The following is an 18339-nucleotide window of genomic DNA, read 5'->3' on the forward strand; positions in this document are numbered from 1 at the left end:
GAAGATATATTATTTTTTATATACCTATACAGCCTGTATCACCACTTAACTGGGTTTTGTGTTAACACATCATCAAAAAAAAAAAAAAAAAAAAAAAAAAAAAAAAAAAAAAAAAAAAAAAATAGCTGAGCTGGCAAGCAAGCAAGCAAGTCAAAGAAAGGAGGCCAATATATATATATATATATATATATGTTAACTTCCTGGGTGATAAGAGGAACATCGAGGCAAGCGGCAAATAAATAGTAAGTGCTTGTGATTAAATATGCAATTATTTATTATTTATAGGAAGCATTCACAAGTTGAATGATCTTATTTCAGGCAATATTTAGTTATTCAAATAATGGATGATCATCTCATAAGATCAACAACAGCAGTCATCAATCAATGGTGGTAGTTAACTACAGTACTCTGTACAAGCACACGAAGAAGGAAAATAGATGACAGAAGCTTGGAAATGTTTTAAATATTTATTTAAATATGACATTTCCATTTCCCTTTCCCCACGAACAAACAAACACCCATTATTTAAAAAATAACTCACCGTTTCGTGGCTGCTTTCAAGCTTGTCAATCAGTAGTTAAATACCCTTTCTTTGGTAATTTCTGAAGGGGAAATAATTATTTCTACCGTTTTACATTTATTTAGCTCTTCCATGCTTGTTGCTGCTGCTGATTGTTCTTGGACATGTTCAATTTCTGCTTATTCCCTTTTTATGTCCTCCGTTTTCTTTCCTTCATTCAAGCTCTACAAGGGATCTTACCCCCGTTCTCGTTCTCGTTCTCGGCTACAACCAAATGGAACAATCTAACATCAAAAGGAAGAAGTCTGCATGGCAAAATCGTGCATTCAGGATACGGGGGACTAGGGAAAATTGCGACAGCCCTAGAGGGAGGGCCGTTGGGAAACAAGCAACTCCATTCAATGAAGGCTTGAAGCCTTGAATCCTGGAAACCCCTTCGACATGGCCTGCATATCCCCTTGGTACTCCCGTTTGCACAAACCCGAACCGTCTGTTCATTGCGTACGCACTCTTGTATATATATATTTGGCGGCTGTTCCCGCCTCCTCGCCGTCTGCATCATGCTATGTCTTGCTCTTCAGCACTCATCTACAAGTGTGTGCGTTTGGTTGGATACATCATATAATGATTATCATGAATCTCTGACGGCTTATTTGATACCCCTTACACTTGTTTTACGTCTACCGATCTTGAATCCCTATTTTCTACAATTGTGTCGATTTACTCTGTGTGCGTGTGTGTGTGTGTGAGAGAGAGTGAGAGAGAGAGAGAGAGAGAGATGTCAGGAAAGCCACAGAGGAAAGGTCGAGGATCAGCGCGAGTTGACCGCGGTGGTGGTGGAGGTGGCCGCGGGGGCCGGGATGGGGGTGGGCAAAGACATCCTATATTTGGACAGACTCCTGACACCCCTCGTAATAGGAGAGAAGGCGTCGCGAGTGGAGACGCCGCCCAAGCAAGCGCCATAAGTTGTGCTGGGTTCTCCGATCTGGAAATCTTCTCGTAACTACTATTTTCCATTTCCTACAAGGCGAGTTGACGGGTTAGAGCTAATGACATGAATCACTCCTCAGATATCAAAGTCATGTCCCCCAACCAAATAGTACGGTTCAGAGCGTCGAAAATCATGTCAACACTGCCGTTCTAGCCTTGAGTTCGACATCCAAGGAGCCCAAACTGCCCCAGCGTCCAACCTTCGGAACTCAAGGGAATAAAGTCACCCTATACGCAAACTATTTCGAGTTGGCCGTGAAGCAGGATCTTTCTCTCTACCGCTATAAAATCATTCTAGATCCGGATGAAAGGGGAAGACTCCCCATCGGCAGAAAAGCGAAACAGATCATCCGCCTGTTCCTGGATCAGGAGTTTTATAAGCTCAGCGACAAGATCGCCAGTGACTTTAAGTCCACCATCATCAGCAGCGTGGAACTCGAACCTCTTCAAAAGTTGCCTTATATAGTCACGTACCAAGCCGAGGATGAGCTAGAGCCCGCTCCAAATGCCAGAATGTACACTCTCAAAGTTACTCGCACTGGTACTCTGCAAGTTAGTGCACTGGTGGACTACCTTTCTTCTACCAGTGCAAATGCTGTATTCGGCGGCAAGGAAGAGGTCATCCAGGCACTGAACGTCGTTATGGGATACTACCCCAAAGACTCAGAACATATCGCCAATGTCGGTACAAACAAGCATTTCTTTATAAAACCCCCTGACGTTGAAAAATGGGACTTGACCGGCGGACTAGAGGTGCTACGGGGATTCTTTGGCAGCGTCCGTGCAGCCACTGCACGCATTCTTCTGAACGTTCAAATCAGCAACGTTGCGGTGTTTGCAGAAGGTCCATTGCCTCGGGTGATGATGAGTTTCTTCCAGAGTTACGGACACAGTATGGGAAAGCTGGACAGGTTCCTAAAATCGGTCCGCGTGCAGTTAACGCATATGAAAAAAGTTGGTAGTGATGGGCGCGAAGTCCTACCCATAAAGACTATTCTAGGCGTGGCCACTATTGATGATGGCCGCGGAATGAAAAACAAACCAAGAGTGCAGAGAGTTGGTGCCGGACCGAAGGATGTGACGTTTTACAAAGAGCCCAATGCTGATGATGAAATGTTGGGCGCAAATACTTCTAGTACAGCTGGCGCCTACGTGAGCGTATTTGAATTTTTCAGGGACAGTGAGTAAATCTAACCTCCGAGAAAAAGCAGGAATCAGAAACTGATATTTCTTGATTCTATAGTTCGCAAAATTACTCTGGAAAATCCCGATCTTCCCGTCGTCAATATCGGAAGCCGGGAGCGTCCGATATATTTGCCCCCTGACGTGTGCATTGTATTGCCTGGGCAGGCTCCCAATATGACTCTAAGCACGACCCAAACCCAGCAGATGATCAAGTTTGCGGTCCGCCGCCCTGCGCTAAATGCGAAGTCGATAAATACAAAAGGAGCACAGATCTTAGGCGCTTCTCAGCCTGCGAACTCTACTTTGGTAAGTGTGTTCCTAGTTTCTTTTTCTTTTTCTTTTTTCTTTTTCTTTTTCTTTTTTTCTTTTTTTCTGTCTTATATACTGAGATATTCACGCAACCCTTACTAACATAATAATATCTATCAGGCTGGATTTGGACTTGCAGTGCAGCCGGGATTAATTACAGTGCCTGGACGAGTCTTGCAGGGCCCACAGGTCAGATATAAATCGGTAGGGAGGGATGCTCGGCCACCCACGAATCCGAATTCTGGCAGCTGGAATTTGCAACGTAATCAATTCTCAGTTGCAAAACCCCTGAAGAACTGGGCATGTCTCTGGATTCAGAAACGCGATACTAGTCTACCTTGGCCAGATGCTGAAACGCTTTCGAGCCAGGCATTGGATCCATTCATTAGACAGTTAAAACAATTGGGCATGACTGTTGACCAACCCCTGATTCACATATGCCCTGACGACTTTGAACGATCGATCGAAGAGCATATTGCCAGTGTGTTACAATTTAAACCTTCGCTCCAACTTATTTTCTTCATCCTCCCTGTTGTCAGCAGCATCTACAGCCGCATCAAGTACCTCTGCGATGTCAAATGGGGCGTGCATAGCATCTGCGTCGTCGCCGGCAAATTCGCCAAAGAAAGGAACTGCCAGTACTTCAGCAACGTCGCTCTCAAATTCAACCTCAAACTCGGCGGCACCAACCACACTCTCGACCCGTCCAAGCTCGGCTTCATATCCGAGGGTAAGACCATGGTCGTCGGCCTCGATGTCACCCACCCGTCCCCCGGCTCCTCCTCCAACGCCCCCAGCATCGCCGCAATCGTCGCCTCCATCGACCAAGACCTCACCCAATGGCCCGCAGATGTCCGCATTCAACCCTCCCGCCAGGAAATGGTCTCGGGGCTCGACGAGCTCCTCAAATCCCGCCTGCGGCTCTGGGCCAAACACCACCGCACCGCCTACCCGGAAAACATCCTCGTGTACCGCGACGGCGTCTCAGAGGGGCAGTACAACACCGTCCTGAACGAGGAACTGCCCCTGCTCCAAAAGGCCTGCCGCTCCCTATACCCGGCGCAGCAGACACGCAGAGGCCTCCCGCGCCTCTCGATCATCATCGTCGGCAAGCGGCACAACACGCGCTTCTTCGCCTCCGCGCCCGCCGCCGCCGACCGCTCCTTCAACCCGCGCAACGGCACCGTCGTCGACCGCGCCGTCACCGACGCCCGCAACTGGGACTTCTTCCTGCAGGCCCACACCGCGCTGCACGGCACCGCCCGCCCGGGCCACTACTACCTCGTCTACGACGAGATCTTCCGCTCCAGCGTCGTCAAGCCGTCCCTGGCCAGACTGACGGGTGGCATCGGGGCGAACGTGGCGGATGCGGTCGAGGCGCTGACTCATAATATGTGCTATCTGTTCGGGCGCGCGACGAAGTCGGTGAGCGTGTGTCCGCCGGCGTATTATGCGGATCTGGTCTGTACGAGGGCTAGGTGTTATTTGAGTAGGTTGTTTGAGGCGGGGTCGGCGGCGGGGTCTGTAGCAGCAGGGTCTGTGGCGGGGGGTGGTCGATCTATGTCGAGTTTGGAGGTGGGGTTGGCGAAGTTGTCTACGGCTATGCCGCAGGGGGGGGAGGGGGATGGAGGGAATGATCAGCAGGAGGCTAGGGTAAGTGAGGTGAGGATCCATGAGTTGGTGAGGGATTCGATGTTTTACATTTAGGAGGGTGGTTTGGGATGGGTGAAGCTAGGAGGAATTATTTTGTTTTGTTTTCTTGGATGCATGTGTATTTTCTTCTAGGTATAACTAGATGACTTGTTGTGTTACACGGTGAATCTCTAACGTTCTACTTTTGTCAGTATTACCTGCATTCTATAGGGAGAAATTACACTTTATCACGAATATATCTGTCTGCGGGAAAAGTAAGATGCGAGAAGTGTTTTGAGGAGGTACATTGTACATGTACATACAATTGAAGTGACTGGTGGTTTTGGAGCGAGTTAATTCAAGCTAACTAATCATACAACAGAACCGGAAATTTTCAAGAAAGGGAAAGATGGAAAGAGGAAGTCTTGAGAACAAACGGGCAAGAAGGAAGGGAACAAGCGGATAAACTAAACATTAAAAAACAGGGAGCGGGACAGAAGTAAGAGATGCATGTAAATTCAAAAGGGTTCGAGGATAGGGTGACAGTTGGTTGGCGGTAATAAAAGGTGTTATATGGTAAACGCACAAGACAGATGCTTAATAGATTAAAATAAAAACGGAGATGGACGATCTTCTCCAATTCCTTTTGTTTTTTATATCCCCCTTTCTTTTTCCTTTGCTCTTCTTTTTGGTCCCATGCTGTTGTAATTCAAGGAGTAGTCCAGAAAAATGATTAACAGAGATGGAGAAAATCAGCGAAAAATAAAAATACAAGATTTGACTTGCTATAGGATAGAAGCGCTCATAACGGAGGGTATACAGGATAATTCAACTACTTTTCTTCCTCAATTCCTCTTTATACCCGCAGCAACTTAGCAGCATGCGTGACAATTGTATCGTCCTGCGGGAAACTCATCTGCTCCAGCTTGAACGCGTACGGTGTTGGCACTTCGGCACCGGTAACCCGGACAGCGGGCGCCTGGAGATAATCGAACGCATACTCCATCGACAGCGCAAGGATTTCAGAACCAACGCCGAACATGGGGAAGCCGGATTCGACTGCCATCAGGTGGCCGGTCTTCTTCACGGACTTGATGATGGTGTCGATGTCGAGGGGCTTGATGGAACGCAGGTTGATCACTTCCGCCTCGACGCCGTATTTCTGTTTCAGTTCTGCGGAGGCGCGCATGGCTTGGCCGACGCAACGGGAGAGGGAGACAATGGTCAGGTCTTTGCCGACGCGCTCAATCTTGGCTTTGCCGATGGGGAGGACGAAGTCGTCTTTTTGCGCGGCTTCGCTCATGGGGAAGGACTCGCCGTACATGAGTCTGAGGGAGTGAGGTTGATTAGTTTAAACTTTGGTCCTTTATATGTACAATTTCCTCATGCATATTGCACACGAGGCAGGTTATCTCTGGGTATACTCACTCGTTTTCGAGGAATACAACCGGGTTAGGGTCGCGGATTGCAGCCTTGAGGAGTCCCTTTGCATCTTCGGCACTCCATGGGGTGAGCACCTTGAGGCCGGGGATCGATCCGTACCAGGCGGAATAATCCTGGGAGTGTTGGGCAGCGACACCAGCGGCAAAGCCGTTGGGTCCTCTGAAAGTGATATTACATGGCTGAATGCCGCCGGACATATAATGTGTTTTGGCTGCGGAGTTTACGATCTGGTCGATTGCCTGCATGGCGAAGTTGAAGGTCATGAATTCGCACTAGATCAATCACACCAAGCATCAGCATACGTTTTTCCCACTCATACATAGATATTCAGGTTCTGTGGCACTCACCACAGGGTGTAGTTCAGCTAGGGCAGCTCCGACGGCCAAGCCGCAGAATCCTGCTTCTGTGATGGGGGTATCGATGACTCTTCTGGGTCCGAATCGGTCCAGCAGGCCCTTCGTTACCTTGTATCTGAATTGGGAAAGAAGTTAGCATTGCTGTAATATCATACATTTATATATATATATATATGGGGAAGAAAAAGAGAGAATAGCTACTCACGCTCCGTTATACTGCGCAACCTCCTCACCCAGGATAAACACCTTGTCATTGAGGGTGAGCTCCTCTGCAAGGGCATCATTGAGAGCTTCTCTGACTGTAACCTCTTTGGTTCCGCTTGGGGTAGCATATGCGCGTCGTTGGAAAACTGGAGGAGGGCATACTGCTGGTCTAAAGGCAGCTCGGAGGGGAGCGGAGCAGAAGCGTGTGGATACCAAGCGTGAAGCTGGTCTGAGTAGTCTTGGGGCAGCCATTGGGGGCAGTGGAAGATAAAATAAAAAGCAGTTAAACCCAGCTAGCTACCTGCAAGTCAGAGAGACCAAAACCACGAGAGAGAGCAAGAGAATTGAGAATTGAAGCGCAAGAGAGAACGCCTCTTCCAAGACCGCGGTGGTGAGAAATGAGAAGTTGCATATTTCCGGATTTGGGTGGGCTTGGCGCTGCGACTTGTTGGGCTGACTCAGCAGACTCAGGAAAAGTCACATGAGCTGCTCAACAAAATCGATCGGGTTGCCGGTTTGGGTGGAGACACTATCCGGATTAGGCAATAAAACGGGCAGCCGCCCCACAGCAAGGAACAGATCCAGCAGTCAGAAGCGGAGATCTGGATCCACTGCTGGCGATTAGTCATCTTAAGTTCCCTGTTCCGGCTAACGGCCGACCCAAAACAGTTCCATTCGTGGGGGTGACATCAGCCGCAACAACCCTAACTACCAGAAATATTCTGTACGGAAGTATATCAGATATCAGATCTCTATCTAACCACATCGAGTACATATACGGAGTACAGACAGCAAAGCTCGTTTATTGTATCTAATATATAGTTAGAAATATTCAGTTATGTCATTATAGTCTTAGCTACTTACACGAGCAGTCATGCACTCGCTATTCTTGGCCCTGCTGGGGCTCTCCGGCTCCGCCCTGTCGGCGCAACCCGCCGCTCCCAACCCCATTCCGGCCCCGATGAGGAATCTCACCTTTGGCCAGCTTAATTTCCTCCATACAACTGATACACATGGCTGGCTTGCTGGTCATCTTCGAGAGTAGGACGAGTAGTACCCCTTGCTACCCAACGAGGATACACGTTGGCTGATTGTTGACCTTCAAAAAACAGAGCTTCATACGCCGCCGACTGGGGAGACTACATCTCATTCGCCAATCATATACGTGAAAAAGTCGAAGCCGAGGGACATGATTTACTGCTCATAGACACCGGCGACAGGATAGAAGGAAACGGTCTCTACGACAGCTCGGAGCCAAAGGGACTCTATACCGCGGACATCTTCAAGCAACAACGTATCGACGTCATCTGCTCCGGCAACCATGAGCTGTATCAAAAGAACTCATCCGTAGATGAGTACCTAATCACAGTCCCCAATTTTAAAGGCAACTATCTCGCCTCTAATATCGATATCACGAATCCCCACTCGGGAGAGCGCGTCCCCCTCGCCCCGCGTTTCAGGAAGTTCACCACAGAAAAGCAGGGCATACGCATCATAGCGTTTGGCTTCTTATTCGATTTCAAACAAAACTATAATAATACCGTCGTACAACCCGTGGAAGACACCGTCAAGGAACAATGGTTCCAAGACGCCATTCGCGACAAAGAGGTCGACCTCTTCCTCGTCATTGGACATGTTCCTGCCGAATCGAAGGAATTCTTAGCCATCTACAAAGCGATCCGTGGCATGCATTGGGACACCCCGATCCAGTTCTTCGGAGGCCATCACCATATCCGAGACTATATCAAGTACGACGAGAAGGCATATGGAATGGCCAGTGGCCGGTTCATGGAAACAATCGGCTTCGCTTCCATCAGCGGCTTATCCACAGGAAACAAGAAGTCACCGTCCGCCGCAGCCACCCCATCCTTCACCCGCAAATACATTGATAATAACCTCTGGTCCTTCTACCACCATACCGGCCTCAACGAAACCACCTTCCCCACAGAACATGGCAAGAATGTCTCCAAAATGATCGAAGAGGCTCGCCACGCCCTAAACCTCGACCACATCTACGGCTGCTCGCCCAACGACCTGTGGATGTCGCGCGTGCCATACCCGCACAACGAAAGTATATATACCTGGCTAGAGACGCAGGTTTTGCCGGACAGCTTTCGTCCAGCACTACGCGCTAACAAGACCGGTATGGCAATCGTAAACACCGGTGCGCTCCGCTTCGATATCTTCAAGGGCCCCTTCACGCAAGATTCGGCCTACATCCTATCGCCCTTCATATCCGGCTTCCGCTACGCCAAGGACGTGCCGTATAGCAAAGCGAAGCAGGTCCTGGAGGTCCTAAATCGGCAGATGAAAATCCTCGCAGCCATGCCGCAGTCGACCGTGTCGGCATCCTCGTTCCTCTCCCCTCCCGAGCAGCAGAGGATAGCTCATGATGTCATCGTCAACGACGACGGGAACGGCCGGCACCACGCAGGAAAAATCCAGCTATCTGCGCCAGGTCAAATCCCACTCTCCTCGCCTAGAGACGACGATGACAATGATGACGATGATGACAACAAGAAACCAATCCTCACCGACATCCCGGGCTACACCACCAAAGACGACGCCGGCGACGACGGCGACGACACAATCCACTCCCCCATAAACTTCTACCGCATGCCGAACTGCTTCTCAGCTCTTATCCCCCCCTCCGCATCCTCATCCCCGTCCTCATCCCCATCCTGGTCCACATCCACAGACGTAAAAGCCCACACGGCAGACCCAGAAACCGTCGACCTCGTCTACGTCGACTTCATTGAGCCATGGATGGATCTGGCGTTTCAGTACGTGGGCCATGCCATTGATATTCGGAGGGATACAGAGGTTATTTTGGCGGGGGAGACGTTGACGACTATTATTGTTCGGTGGGTGGAGGAGAATTGGAAGTGTAAGTAAGGAGGGGGAGGCGTAGGGTTGGTAAGTAGGAAGAAATGAAGATATCTTTTAATGTTTTGGGCTCTTTTTTTGGTTGGGGGTTTCGGGGTTGCCCAGCGTTTTTTAGTTAGTATTCATGGTTATGTTTCGTTTTGGGAAGATAGAGATATATATATACATGTTCATGTTGGATTTATGGCATCTTAGGTACGATTGATATAGTTCGGCCGTTTTGGGATTCTTTAGCCCCATAATATAGTTTGGTTTACAGATACAGAACTTTATGATTGCAAAGAGCGGGTTCTATTAGAGAGAGAATGGATAGGCGTGTGTCCATGGCTGCACTTTCTTTCCACACTGGTTTCTGTTCCTCTATTTGGCCTTCATTCCGGACTATAGAAGATAGCTAGCTAGTAACAGACTCGTGCATTTTCTTCATGTATTTATTATATACAATCCACATAAAAATTTACAAAAGTATAGAAACAAACACCAAGGTGTAAAGAACAGCCTTCCTCCCACTTAATCCCCCTCATACACAAACACGCCCTTCCCGCTCCTCCTCCCACTCAACGTCCCCTGTACCTCCGCCGCCAACTCCGCCGCCTCCGTCTCCCACCCCCACTTCACCTCCTGGACAGGAATATCCTTAAACCTCCCCGCCCTCGTCAGCCTCAGAATATCATTAACCGTCTCCGTCTTCAGCGCCGGATTCTTATCGCTCCACTTGGACACCCAAAACCCATTGAGGGCCAGGTTCTTGAAAATCAACAGACCCGACGGCAGCGTCAGCGGCTGCTTCGCCATGGCCCCGTACGTAACCATGCACGACTCAGGCGCCAGCACCTTCAGCATCGCCGTCGCGCTGGGCCCGCCCACGCAATTCAGCGCGAGCCGGATCGGCTCCTTACCCTGCCGTGTGGCCTCGTGCACGATCTCGCGGAACGTCTTGGACGAGAGGAGCTGGGCCTCTGTGACGACGGCCGTGGCGCCGAGGGCGAGCAGGTCGTTTTTCAGCGCCTCCGTCTCGGCGGGGGTGTCGCGCTCGCGGATGACGTTGAGGGTCTTGATGCCCCATTCGCGCGCGAGCTGGATGACGGCGCGCCCGACGCCGGAGTTGGCGCCGTTCTGGATCACCCATTCCTCGCCGGGCCTGCTGATCCAGTCCCACGCGCAGAAGTCGCGCAGCATCCGGTAGGCGGTGACGGGGTTGACGCCGACAGTGCCGACTTGGATCGGGGTCAGGTTGGAGCGGTCTTCGATCTTGATGAGGGATGCCTCGTCGAATTGGGCGTGCGTGCGCCAGGTGCCCATGCCTGTTCGCTTCATGATTACCCAGTCGCCCTTTGTAAGGGATTTGACGCCGGACCCTGTCGAGATGACTTCGAAGGCGGCTTCGTTGCCGCCGACGGCGGACGGGGTGCTGGTGCCGAGTGTGGTGGTGAAGGTGGGTTTTGAAGGGTAGACGCCTTGGATTTGGTTGATGTCGGCTGGGTTGAGGGGTGCGGCGAGGAGGCGGACATTGACCTGGGAGTGGTGTGGGGGGGAAATGGAGTGGGCGTGTAGGCTGTTGGGTTGGGGGAAGCCGTTAGCAGCTGGGTTCGGGCATAAGACATTCTGGAAAGGGAGATAGATAGATAGCCAACCTTAGGACATCCTTGGGTTCGCCATAGTTGCCGTAGACCAGGGCTTTGGCCTGGGTGTAGCCGTAGGCGGAGATATACCGTCGGCGGTCGAGCGGGAGTCTGAACGAGGTATTGGAGGCGGAAACAGCGCGGAGAGGCCTCAGTTGGCTTGCCGTGCGCAGAGTGACTCTAGCAGAAAACATGGTTACAGCTTTCTGGTAAGTTCAAAGCATTGAGCTGCACACAGGACGGGTTGTGTTGATGGTGTGAGGTGGGTGTTGGTGTTGGAGCAGAAATAGTGAGGAAGTTCAACAATTCAAAGCTGGGCAAGAATGACGTCGGAAATTTATATATTTCTCTAGAAGCTCAAACACGCAATCTACATCTACAAGCTTTGAAATTAAGAATCTCATCCACAGCATCTGCTCATCATACAGTAGCTCAGGGCATTTTTCAATATCAACGCCCGCAGTCAACAGGTAGTTAAATCTCCGATAGAAAAAATATCGAGTTTTCAACCTCTCTGCATCGTAGAGTATGTTTGCATGCCAGATCCCACTGTGGATTGTGTAGTTGGCCAGGTAAGAGATATGGAAGAAGATGAGGGGGAAAATTACAAGGAAATAAAAGAAAATGGGAAGCACACAATCGCCAGTTCACAAGAAACTTGTACACGTATGATAAGTTTTGAAAACTTGTTAACCAGCGTAGGAGATGATATTGGGTATTGTATCTCAGACTGCTGCGTGTGGTGGTATATACATCGTTCTTAACGTAAATCTGAAGAGCAAAGAGAAAAAAGAAAGGTAAAACGTTGTCTCTCATAATACATGTCTGCTCACTCCTCCCATATTATATAGTTATATATATATATATATATACTCCATCCATCATCGAATAACTCTCGGCTTCCACATAACCTTATACTTCGGTGCATTCCCCCCATTAACACTCGCGCGCAAACCACTCGCACCACCCTTACCGCTACTACTACCATTACCACGATCCTCCAAAACAATTCCGCTCTCCTCCAAAAACACCCTCGCAACCCCCCCATTCCCCGCCCCCATCGCAGACTCCGCCATATCCACCGGCGTCTCCCCGTTCCTATCCTGCACATCCAACCTGGCACCAGCCCGCAGCAGCAGCCGTATCACGTCGACCTGTGTGCGCCAGCAGGCGGCATGCAGCGGCGTCCCGCCCACACGGCCCCCCGGCGCATTGACGTCGCTGCCACGCGCGAGCAGGTGTTCGACTACGGGCGTCAGTGCGAAGGAGGTAGCGTAGTAGAGCGGCGTGCCGGTGCGTGGATACAGGTTGTATGTCCGCCCCATGCGGTGCGGGCGGATGAAGAGGGCCTGCACCCAGGAGAGGAAGTTGGGGGTTGCGGGGTCTGCGAAGAGGGTTGTGGCTAGGGTGTGGAGGGTCGGGTTTTGTGATGCGTTGAGGTAGGGGCGGGTGTGGTCTGCCCAGTTATGTGAGATGTATTGGAGGAGAGGCCAGTTTGTGAGGCGGGAGGTCATTTCCTCGGGGGTTGCGCAGGGTCCGGTGCTAAAGGGGGAGAGCATTAGGTAGGTGAGGCAGAGCGTGGCGAGTTCGGGGAGGCATTGTGATTCTGGGAGGTGGAAGGTTGGTAGGTTGGTGGCGGCGCGGGGTGAGAGGAGATAGTCCCGTACGGAGTTATGGGCGAGGATGACATGCGGCCCGTCGATAGAGACAAGGGAGCCGCAGGCTTCCAGGATGTCTTCCGGGTCACGGAGTCTGTCTTCTGGGTCTAGAGTGGTGATATTGGGTTGAAGGACGGCGCCTTCTGCCAGTTCTGTGAGGGTGAGGGGACGGCTGGAGTAGGCGAGCCAGAGGAGAGCTTGTCGTGCGAGGGGGATGTCGGGTTCGGAGATGCGGCTGAGGATTCGCTCATAGGTCTCGTCGAGATCGCGGGGAAGACCGCGGAGGGCGAATTTGATGGAGCTATTGGTTCTGAGGCGGCTGAGTTCGTCGAGTTGACATTTCACCCAACGAAACCTGGAGCGCAGGATTCTCGTTAGAAAAAGAAAAAGCAGGGGAGTCATGTCTAGTTTGCAAGTTTGAAATTTTGCTATAGAGTATATATAGTTTTATTCTTGAATTGACATACATTCCGCCAGCGCCCTTGGTCAGTGTTTCCACTATGTGTTCCTGAACCGGCTGACTGAGTTTCTGTAGCCGTGGCCTAAGCTGCATGTTGGCACGGATATATTGATGGATATCTTCATCGGCATCCTTGCTCTGCGTAGAAATGCTCGACTGGTCCTTCAAGAGTCGGACAATGTCAACCTCCCTACGGCTGGAGACTAAAACTTTCACCGCTGTGGAGGCCTTGGAGGATAGGTCTCTGAGGATTTTGACTAGCGTTTCCCTCTCGTAGCATTCATCCAGGGCATCCACAGTAATTGTGACATTGGACACTAGAGGCAGGACTTCGCTCAGCAGGAGCTGCAATTCCTGGATACTTGGCGGTGCGGCCTTGCCATCCTTCCCAATGTGTCGTTCATATGAGTCCTCTACATGCGAGGGCATGGAAGTTAGAACCTGGCAGATTTGGAGGATGATGGCCCCGATAACGGATTCCGGGCGACAGCTCTCATGGTTCCGAAAGTCACAGTAATAGTAAGCAACGACTCTTTTCTCAGAGGCATTTGGTAGAAGACACTGGTTCAAGATCGTGCTCATCAATACTGTTTTGCCAGATCCTGGAATTCCATGAATCCATAAAAGACGCTGGTCTCCGGAAAGCCAGCACTGCAGCTGCTTACTGTTCAAAACCCAAGCTCCAGTCCCCGATGAGTGCTCTGCATAAGCGCGCTCATGCGTGGCCTCGTAGTCAATGCCGCAGAGCCACTGATTGACTTGTCTCCAGCGCAGCATAATTTCACGTTCCTTGCGTTGCTCTCTATCATCCTGCAGTGCCTGCTGGAGTTCATACAAGACAATCTGTGTTTGCTGGGACTCCAAGGTGGCTTCGAGCGCGAGCAGCAAGTTCAGCGAGCTCTTATGTCGGCCTAAGGTATCCAGAATCCTCGTAGTTTCCGCTTGTTTCAGCGGCCAGAGGAGTCTCTTCACGACCGCCATCTTCTTCCTCTTTGGGCCGGGATGTATGGATTGTAGAGTATCCTTCAGTTCCCCGAGGGTGACCTGGCATTCTCTCAGGCAAGTGGACAGCGCCTCCCGTTGGCTGGCTGCAAATCTATCCGCGTTGACCAGGCCCTGGATTGCCACGAAGATGCCGCTCAACGAGGTGGTTTCCTCAACCAGCTTGCGCAGGACTTCGGGAGCATCAGCAACAGCACAGCCGTAGATGTAACACGCGCCGATAAGATCCCCTGAGAGCACAATCAACTGTGCGATGCTTGCGGGATCCATTTTGCAGTAAGTAATAAATACTACCCCGCCTGAAACATTCAATCAAAGGCAACATGAAAGGGAATTTAACTGAACTAAGACACCAAGTAGGCGGCATCCTGAAGACTGTGAACAACATGGACAATAATAATATAGCAATCTTGATGCTACATACGGCAGTCTATAGTGACAAATGTGTCAAATGGCTTTTTTCAATGTTTTTTTCAGCGTAAAGGCTTAATTCCACATCATACTGATTTTATAATCACAGACCAATTATGAACTGCTATTTTTTCCATGAATCCCTGCAAGGCTAGACTGACCGTGTGACTGTGTCTGGGACCAGGACCAGAATATTTGATGGTCTCATTACCAATTCAACTGATCCCATTACATGATTTTAACATTAGATAGTAGTTTCATACTGTCTCAGTGAGACTTACTGTCTACTCTTATCACATTTTTCAAATAAGATTATGATTTTAACTTCTTAATTTAAATTATTTTTATTATTTTAAATGACTTTAAATCTTATTTAAGTGTTATTAAAAAGTGTTACTTTTTAAAAAATTAAAAATAGTTTAAAAAAAACCTTAAAATGTTTAAAAATAGTAACTTTATATCAAGAATGAGACTAAATGAAATTAAATGAAATCATTTTCTTATTTTTTCTAAGTCATAATCTCATTTTAAGATCTGATATATAGTTACTTTACATGTTTTTTTAATAATTAGTCTCAGTTGAATTCACATCAAGAAATGTATAAGATCAGATTAAATGAGATTAAATATGAAATTTATAATCTCAGTGATCAGTCTATACAAGGCTGCAACTGTTCAACTTTAATCATCTACTATATTACTTAATAAAGTAATTATAGAGTAAGTAATAACTCAATTGAATTAACAATTTATTTCTAAATATGCTGAGATTGCAAAGAAATTCAGAATCAATTATAGTATCTTAATATAGTAATTCAAAAATCAACAGATCTTCAGAACAGAGTCAATATTAAAATTTTAACTTACTATTAAAATCTTATAAATACTGAAGAATAAAATCTTTTATTTTATATTAATTAGTTATTCAATCACAGTTTCTCTGTAATATCTTAAATACTACACAATTTTGTATTTAAAATCATTAAAATGTAAGTAAAAATTAACTGAGTGTATCACTTTTCTAAGTAATATAAAGTAAAGATTAAGAATATCTGTTATATCTCTGATAATATCAAGACTTTAAAACAGCTTCACACAACTTATTACTTTCTTTCAGATAATAATCTCATCTATTTTACAGATATTTAAATCAGTTTTCAATCACTTTATAATATTACTTAGATATAATATAGAAAATCTGATTAATAAATATAAAAACTCTGCTTTTATACAGAGTCAGCAAATTTCTTCTTATATATCAGTGAAATGCTGCTGCAGCACTACTTCAGCTATAAAATAAAAACAGAGTAACTGCTTATTATCTATATAAAATTACTAGATACTCACTTCTTATCAAAAAAATCAGCAATTTATTTTTTATTTTTTCAATATATAAAAGTTACTACTATTTTCATTAATTTTCTTAGTATATTAAGTATTTATAATATTTTTGCAATAACTCTGTAATTTATAAGCTCATTATTTAAATAAAATAATAAGATTACTTATATAGCTTTTTATTAAATACTATTTTTCTATATAATACTGCAGCCTCAGTAACTGAATGGTTAATGCGGCCATCTGATAGCACCTTGACATGGGAAACCAAGGCATGTGAGTTCGAAACCCGCAGAGGATACATTAAATCCGGAACTTAAGCACCTCAGGTTTCTAATAAATACAGAGGTGTACAAATCACTCCAACAAATTGCTCTATGTTCCTGGGATGGAAAGTTATTATTGCATGTATTTAATTGTCACTTCTTTGTATTTTCTATGTTCTTGTTATCTTGATGTGGTCTCAACACCTGTATTTCGTCCTGTATAATCAACACTTGGCCTGTATTTAACATCACACAAGGACTCATTATAAGCTCCGCTTGTATATGAGTATAATGAAAGAATAATAATAATAATAATAATATATAATACTGCTATTTAACTACTGCTTCCGAGTTTTATACAATATTCTCAGACTGCTTCACCACGAACTCGCTCAATTTTTCAAATAAGAACCCGTCAATAGATTCATTGAAAAGCTCTCAATTATATGAGCATTTTGACCTTATCACTGACTGCATATTCTGTGTAGTAATGAAGTTATTCAGTTAAATATGAACCAGACATTGTTTGAAACTTCTATGTGAGATTATTCCTTGTTCATCTCTATTACATCACAATCCCAGATCAAGTTATTATATAAATTATAAGGTGAAAAGACCTAGTTATATATATTAATCTTCTTGATTTTGAAAGATTTCTGATCTGTAATTATGAAGATATCTGAAAAGCAATCTCTGTAAAAACCCTGTCTATCTTTGATATTTCAAAACATCAATGCTAAGTCTTATACATATATCACTCTTCTCAATCTGATTATCTTCAGCAGAAAGATATAAAAAGATACCTCAGTAATTAGACTGACTGATGAGATTATAAATTTCATATTTAATCTTAATTAATCTGATCTCTCTTACTTCTCTTAACTATGCATACTGTGTGTAATCTTTTATATCATGATTTTAATATTCACAGTTAAATTAAGCTCAATACTTATAATATCAAGATTTTCACTTAGAGAATCTCTTTTTCAGAGAATTCAGTTCTTTAATAATAGTATTTAAATCTAAATTTATTGCATCTGAGTGTGTGACTTGTGCTATAGAAGTCTGATTACTCATTCTCTGCTAAGATATACTTAATTATAGTATTTTCTATTACAGCTGACTCACTTGTTTCTATATAATAAGAATATTATATACTTCTTTCAGTGTATCTGATTATAAGCTTAAGTATTTTCATTTCACTCTTAACTCAGGTATAAGATTATGAATGAAGATCTGTAAACAGAAAAATGTTAAAAACTTTTCATTTAATATAAAATAGTGTAAGCTGAAGTATGTGAAGTATAATATAAGATTATTCACATATTTACACTTAGTAAAGTATTTATAATACTTATCTTATATATTTACTTTCTCAAAGTTATGTAAGATTTATTTGAAAAACTTATTTCATATTTATGAAAATGAATATCACTCTAAGTCTATGAGATTCATTTTTTTATCTATTATTTATAATAACTTTGCTTTTTCATGTAGAAACACTGTAAATCTTAAGACTTATTAAAATTCTATAAGCTGTCTGTCTGTAAGTTCTCACTTAATATAATAATATACTTATATTTAACTTAGTCAGCTGATTACAGCATTATTTTTTCAGTTATTATTAAAGCTTAATAACTATTACAGATTGTCTGACTTGATATAATTTATACTTGAATTCTTCTTATATATAGCAGTCTCAGATAATGTGTATACTCTCAGAAAGATTATGAATAATTATAGTAAAATCTTCAGATTCAGTATAATTATCTATCTATATAAATATTCAATCTCTTACTACAGATCTATAATCTGATTTTCTCTTTTCTTATTAATAATAATAATTATGTTAGTGAAGCTCTTTATAATGAATACTTAATCTGAAATAAATGTTAATTATTACTTAACTTTTACTTCAGCCTGTCACTATGTATACAAGGCTTTAATCTTGTTTAAAATTCTTGTATATATACAGAGATTCACTTTCAATTCAATAGTCTCAGCTGCTTTTCTTTCTGTTTTAAATAAACTCTCTGAGAGATTCTGCATATCTTTCA

General features: G+C 45.6%; 5 protein-coding genes across 6 annotated transcripts; 2 read left to right on the top strand and 3 right to left on the bottom strand.

Annotated features, from left to right (window-relative positions):
* Positions 1–511: 511 nt before the first annotated feature.
* BDCG_09384 lies at positions 512–4711 on the top strand (the record flags this gene model as incomplete). 2 transcript variants are annotated; one of them, XM_045425172.1, is made up of 4 exons in its annotated part: positions 512–1519; positions 1591–2690; positions 2754–3001; positions 3125–4711. In XM_045425172.1, the coding sequence occupies exons 1-4, from the start codon at positions 1299–1301 to the stop codon at positions 4709–4711; spliced, it is 3156 nt and encodes a 1051-aa protein (XP_045273726.1). In that variant the 5' UTR covers positions 512–1298. The 2 variants fall into 2 exon arrangements, with proteins under 2 accessions (XP_045273726.1, XP_045282921.1); XM_045425173.1 differs by having other exon boundaries at positions 512–2690.
* Positions 4687–7155, bottom strand: BDCG_09385 (pyruvate dehydrogenase E1 component subunit beta, mitochondrial). The gene is made up of 4 exons (XM_045425174.1): positions 6641–7155; positions 6427–6550; positions 6065–6351; positions 4687–5964 (listed from the first exon to the last, which is right to left on the bottom strand). The coding sequence occupies exons 1-4, from the start codon at positions 6889–6891 to the stop codon at positions 5493–5495; spliced, it is 1134 nt and encodes a 377-aa protein (XP_045273727.1). The 5' UTR covers positions 6892–7155; the 3' UTR covers positions 4687–5492.
* A 162-nt stretch (positions 7156–7317) lies between these two features.
* On the top strand, positions 7318–10030 carry BDCG_09386 (Ser/Thr protein phosphatase). The gene is made up of 2 exons (XM_045425175.1): positions 7318–7680; positions 7752–10030. The coding sequence occupies exons 1-2, from the start codon at positions 7514–7516 to the stop codon at positions 9532–9534; spliced, it is 1950 nt and encodes a 649-aa protein (XP_045273728.1). The 5' UTR covers positions 7318–7513; the 3' UTR covers positions 9535–10030.
* On the bottom strand, positions 9590–11550 carry BDCG_09387 (mitochondrial trans-2-enoyl-CoA reductase). Its single transcript, XM_045425176.1, has 2 exons — positions 11160–11550; positions 9590–11080 (listed from the first exon to the last, which is right to left on the bottom strand). Exons 1-2 carry the CDS (start codon positions 11339–11341, stop codon positions 10036–10038), a joined length of 1227 nt encoding a protein of 408 aa, XP_045273729.1. The 5' UTR covers positions 11342–11550; the 3' UTR covers positions 9590–10035.
* A 12-nt stretch (positions 11551–11562) lies between these two features.
* On the bottom strand, positions 11563–14708 carry BDCG_09388 (ankyrin repeat protein). The gene is made up of 2 exons (XM_045425177.1): positions 13273–14708; positions 11563–13160 (listed from the first exon to the last, which is right to left on the bottom strand). Exons 1-2 carry the CDS (start codon positions 14535–14537, stop codon positions 12029–12031), a joined length of 2397 nt encoding a protein of 798 aa, XP_045273730.1. The 5' UTR covers positions 14538–14708; the 3' UTR covers positions 11563–12028.
* Between the last annotated feature and the right edge of the window lie 3631 nt (positions 14709–18339).

This window comes from Blastomyces dermatitidis (genome assembly GCF_000003525.1).
Source record: "Blastomyces dermatitidis ER-3 genomic scaffold supercont1.15, whole genome shotgun sequence".
Taxonomy (NCBI): domain Eukaryota; kingdom Fungi; phylum Ascomycota; class Eurotiomycetes; order Onygenales; family Ajellomycetaceae; genus Blastomyces; species Blastomyces dermatitidis.

What these genes read in the sequence shown, in the direction of transcription:
- BDCG_09385 (XM_045425174.1), bottom strand. Translation starts at nt 6,891, where the DNA reads ATGGCTGCCCCAAGACTACTCAGACCAGCTTCACGCTTGGTATCCACA. An exon ending in GTTGCGCAGTATAACGGAGC is followed by an intron (nt 6,551 to 6,640) that starts GTGAGTAGCTAT and finishes TTCCCAATTCAG; the next exon opens with ATACAAGGTAACGAAGGGCC. An exon ending in TAGCTGAACTACACCCTGTG is followed by an intron (nt 6,352 to 6,426) that starts GTGAGTGCCACA and finishes TGATTGATCTAG; the next exon opens with TGCGAATTCATGACCTTCAA.
- BDCG_09386 (XM_045425175.1), top strand. Translation starts at nt 7,514, where the DNA reads ATGCACTCGCTATTCTTGGCCCTGCTGGGGCTCTCCGGCTCCGCCCTG. An exon ending in CTTGCTGGTCATCTTCGAGA is followed by an intron (nt 7,681 to 7,751) that starts GTAGGACGAGTA and finishes TTCAAAAAACAG; the next exon opens with AGCTTCATACGCCGCCGACT.
- BDCG_09387 (XM_045425176.1), bottom strand. Translation starts at nt 11,341, where the DNA reads ATGTTTTCTGCTAGAGTCACTCTGCGCACGGCAAGCCAACTGAGGCCT. An exon ending in GAACCCAAGGATGTCCTAAG is followed by an intron (nt 11,081 to 11,159) that starts GTTGGCTATCTA and finishes CCAACCCAACAG; the next exon opens with CCTACACGCCCACTCCATTT.
- BDCG_09388 (XM_045425177.1), bottom strand. Translation starts at nt 14,537, where the DNA reads ATGGATCCCGCAAGCATCGCACAGTTGATTGTGCTCTCAGGGGATCTT. An exon ending in ACCAAGGGCGCTGGCGGAAT is followed by an intron (nt 13,161 to 13,272) that starts GTATGTCAATTC and finishes CCTGCGCTCCAG; the next exon opens with GTTTCGTTGGGTGAAATGTC.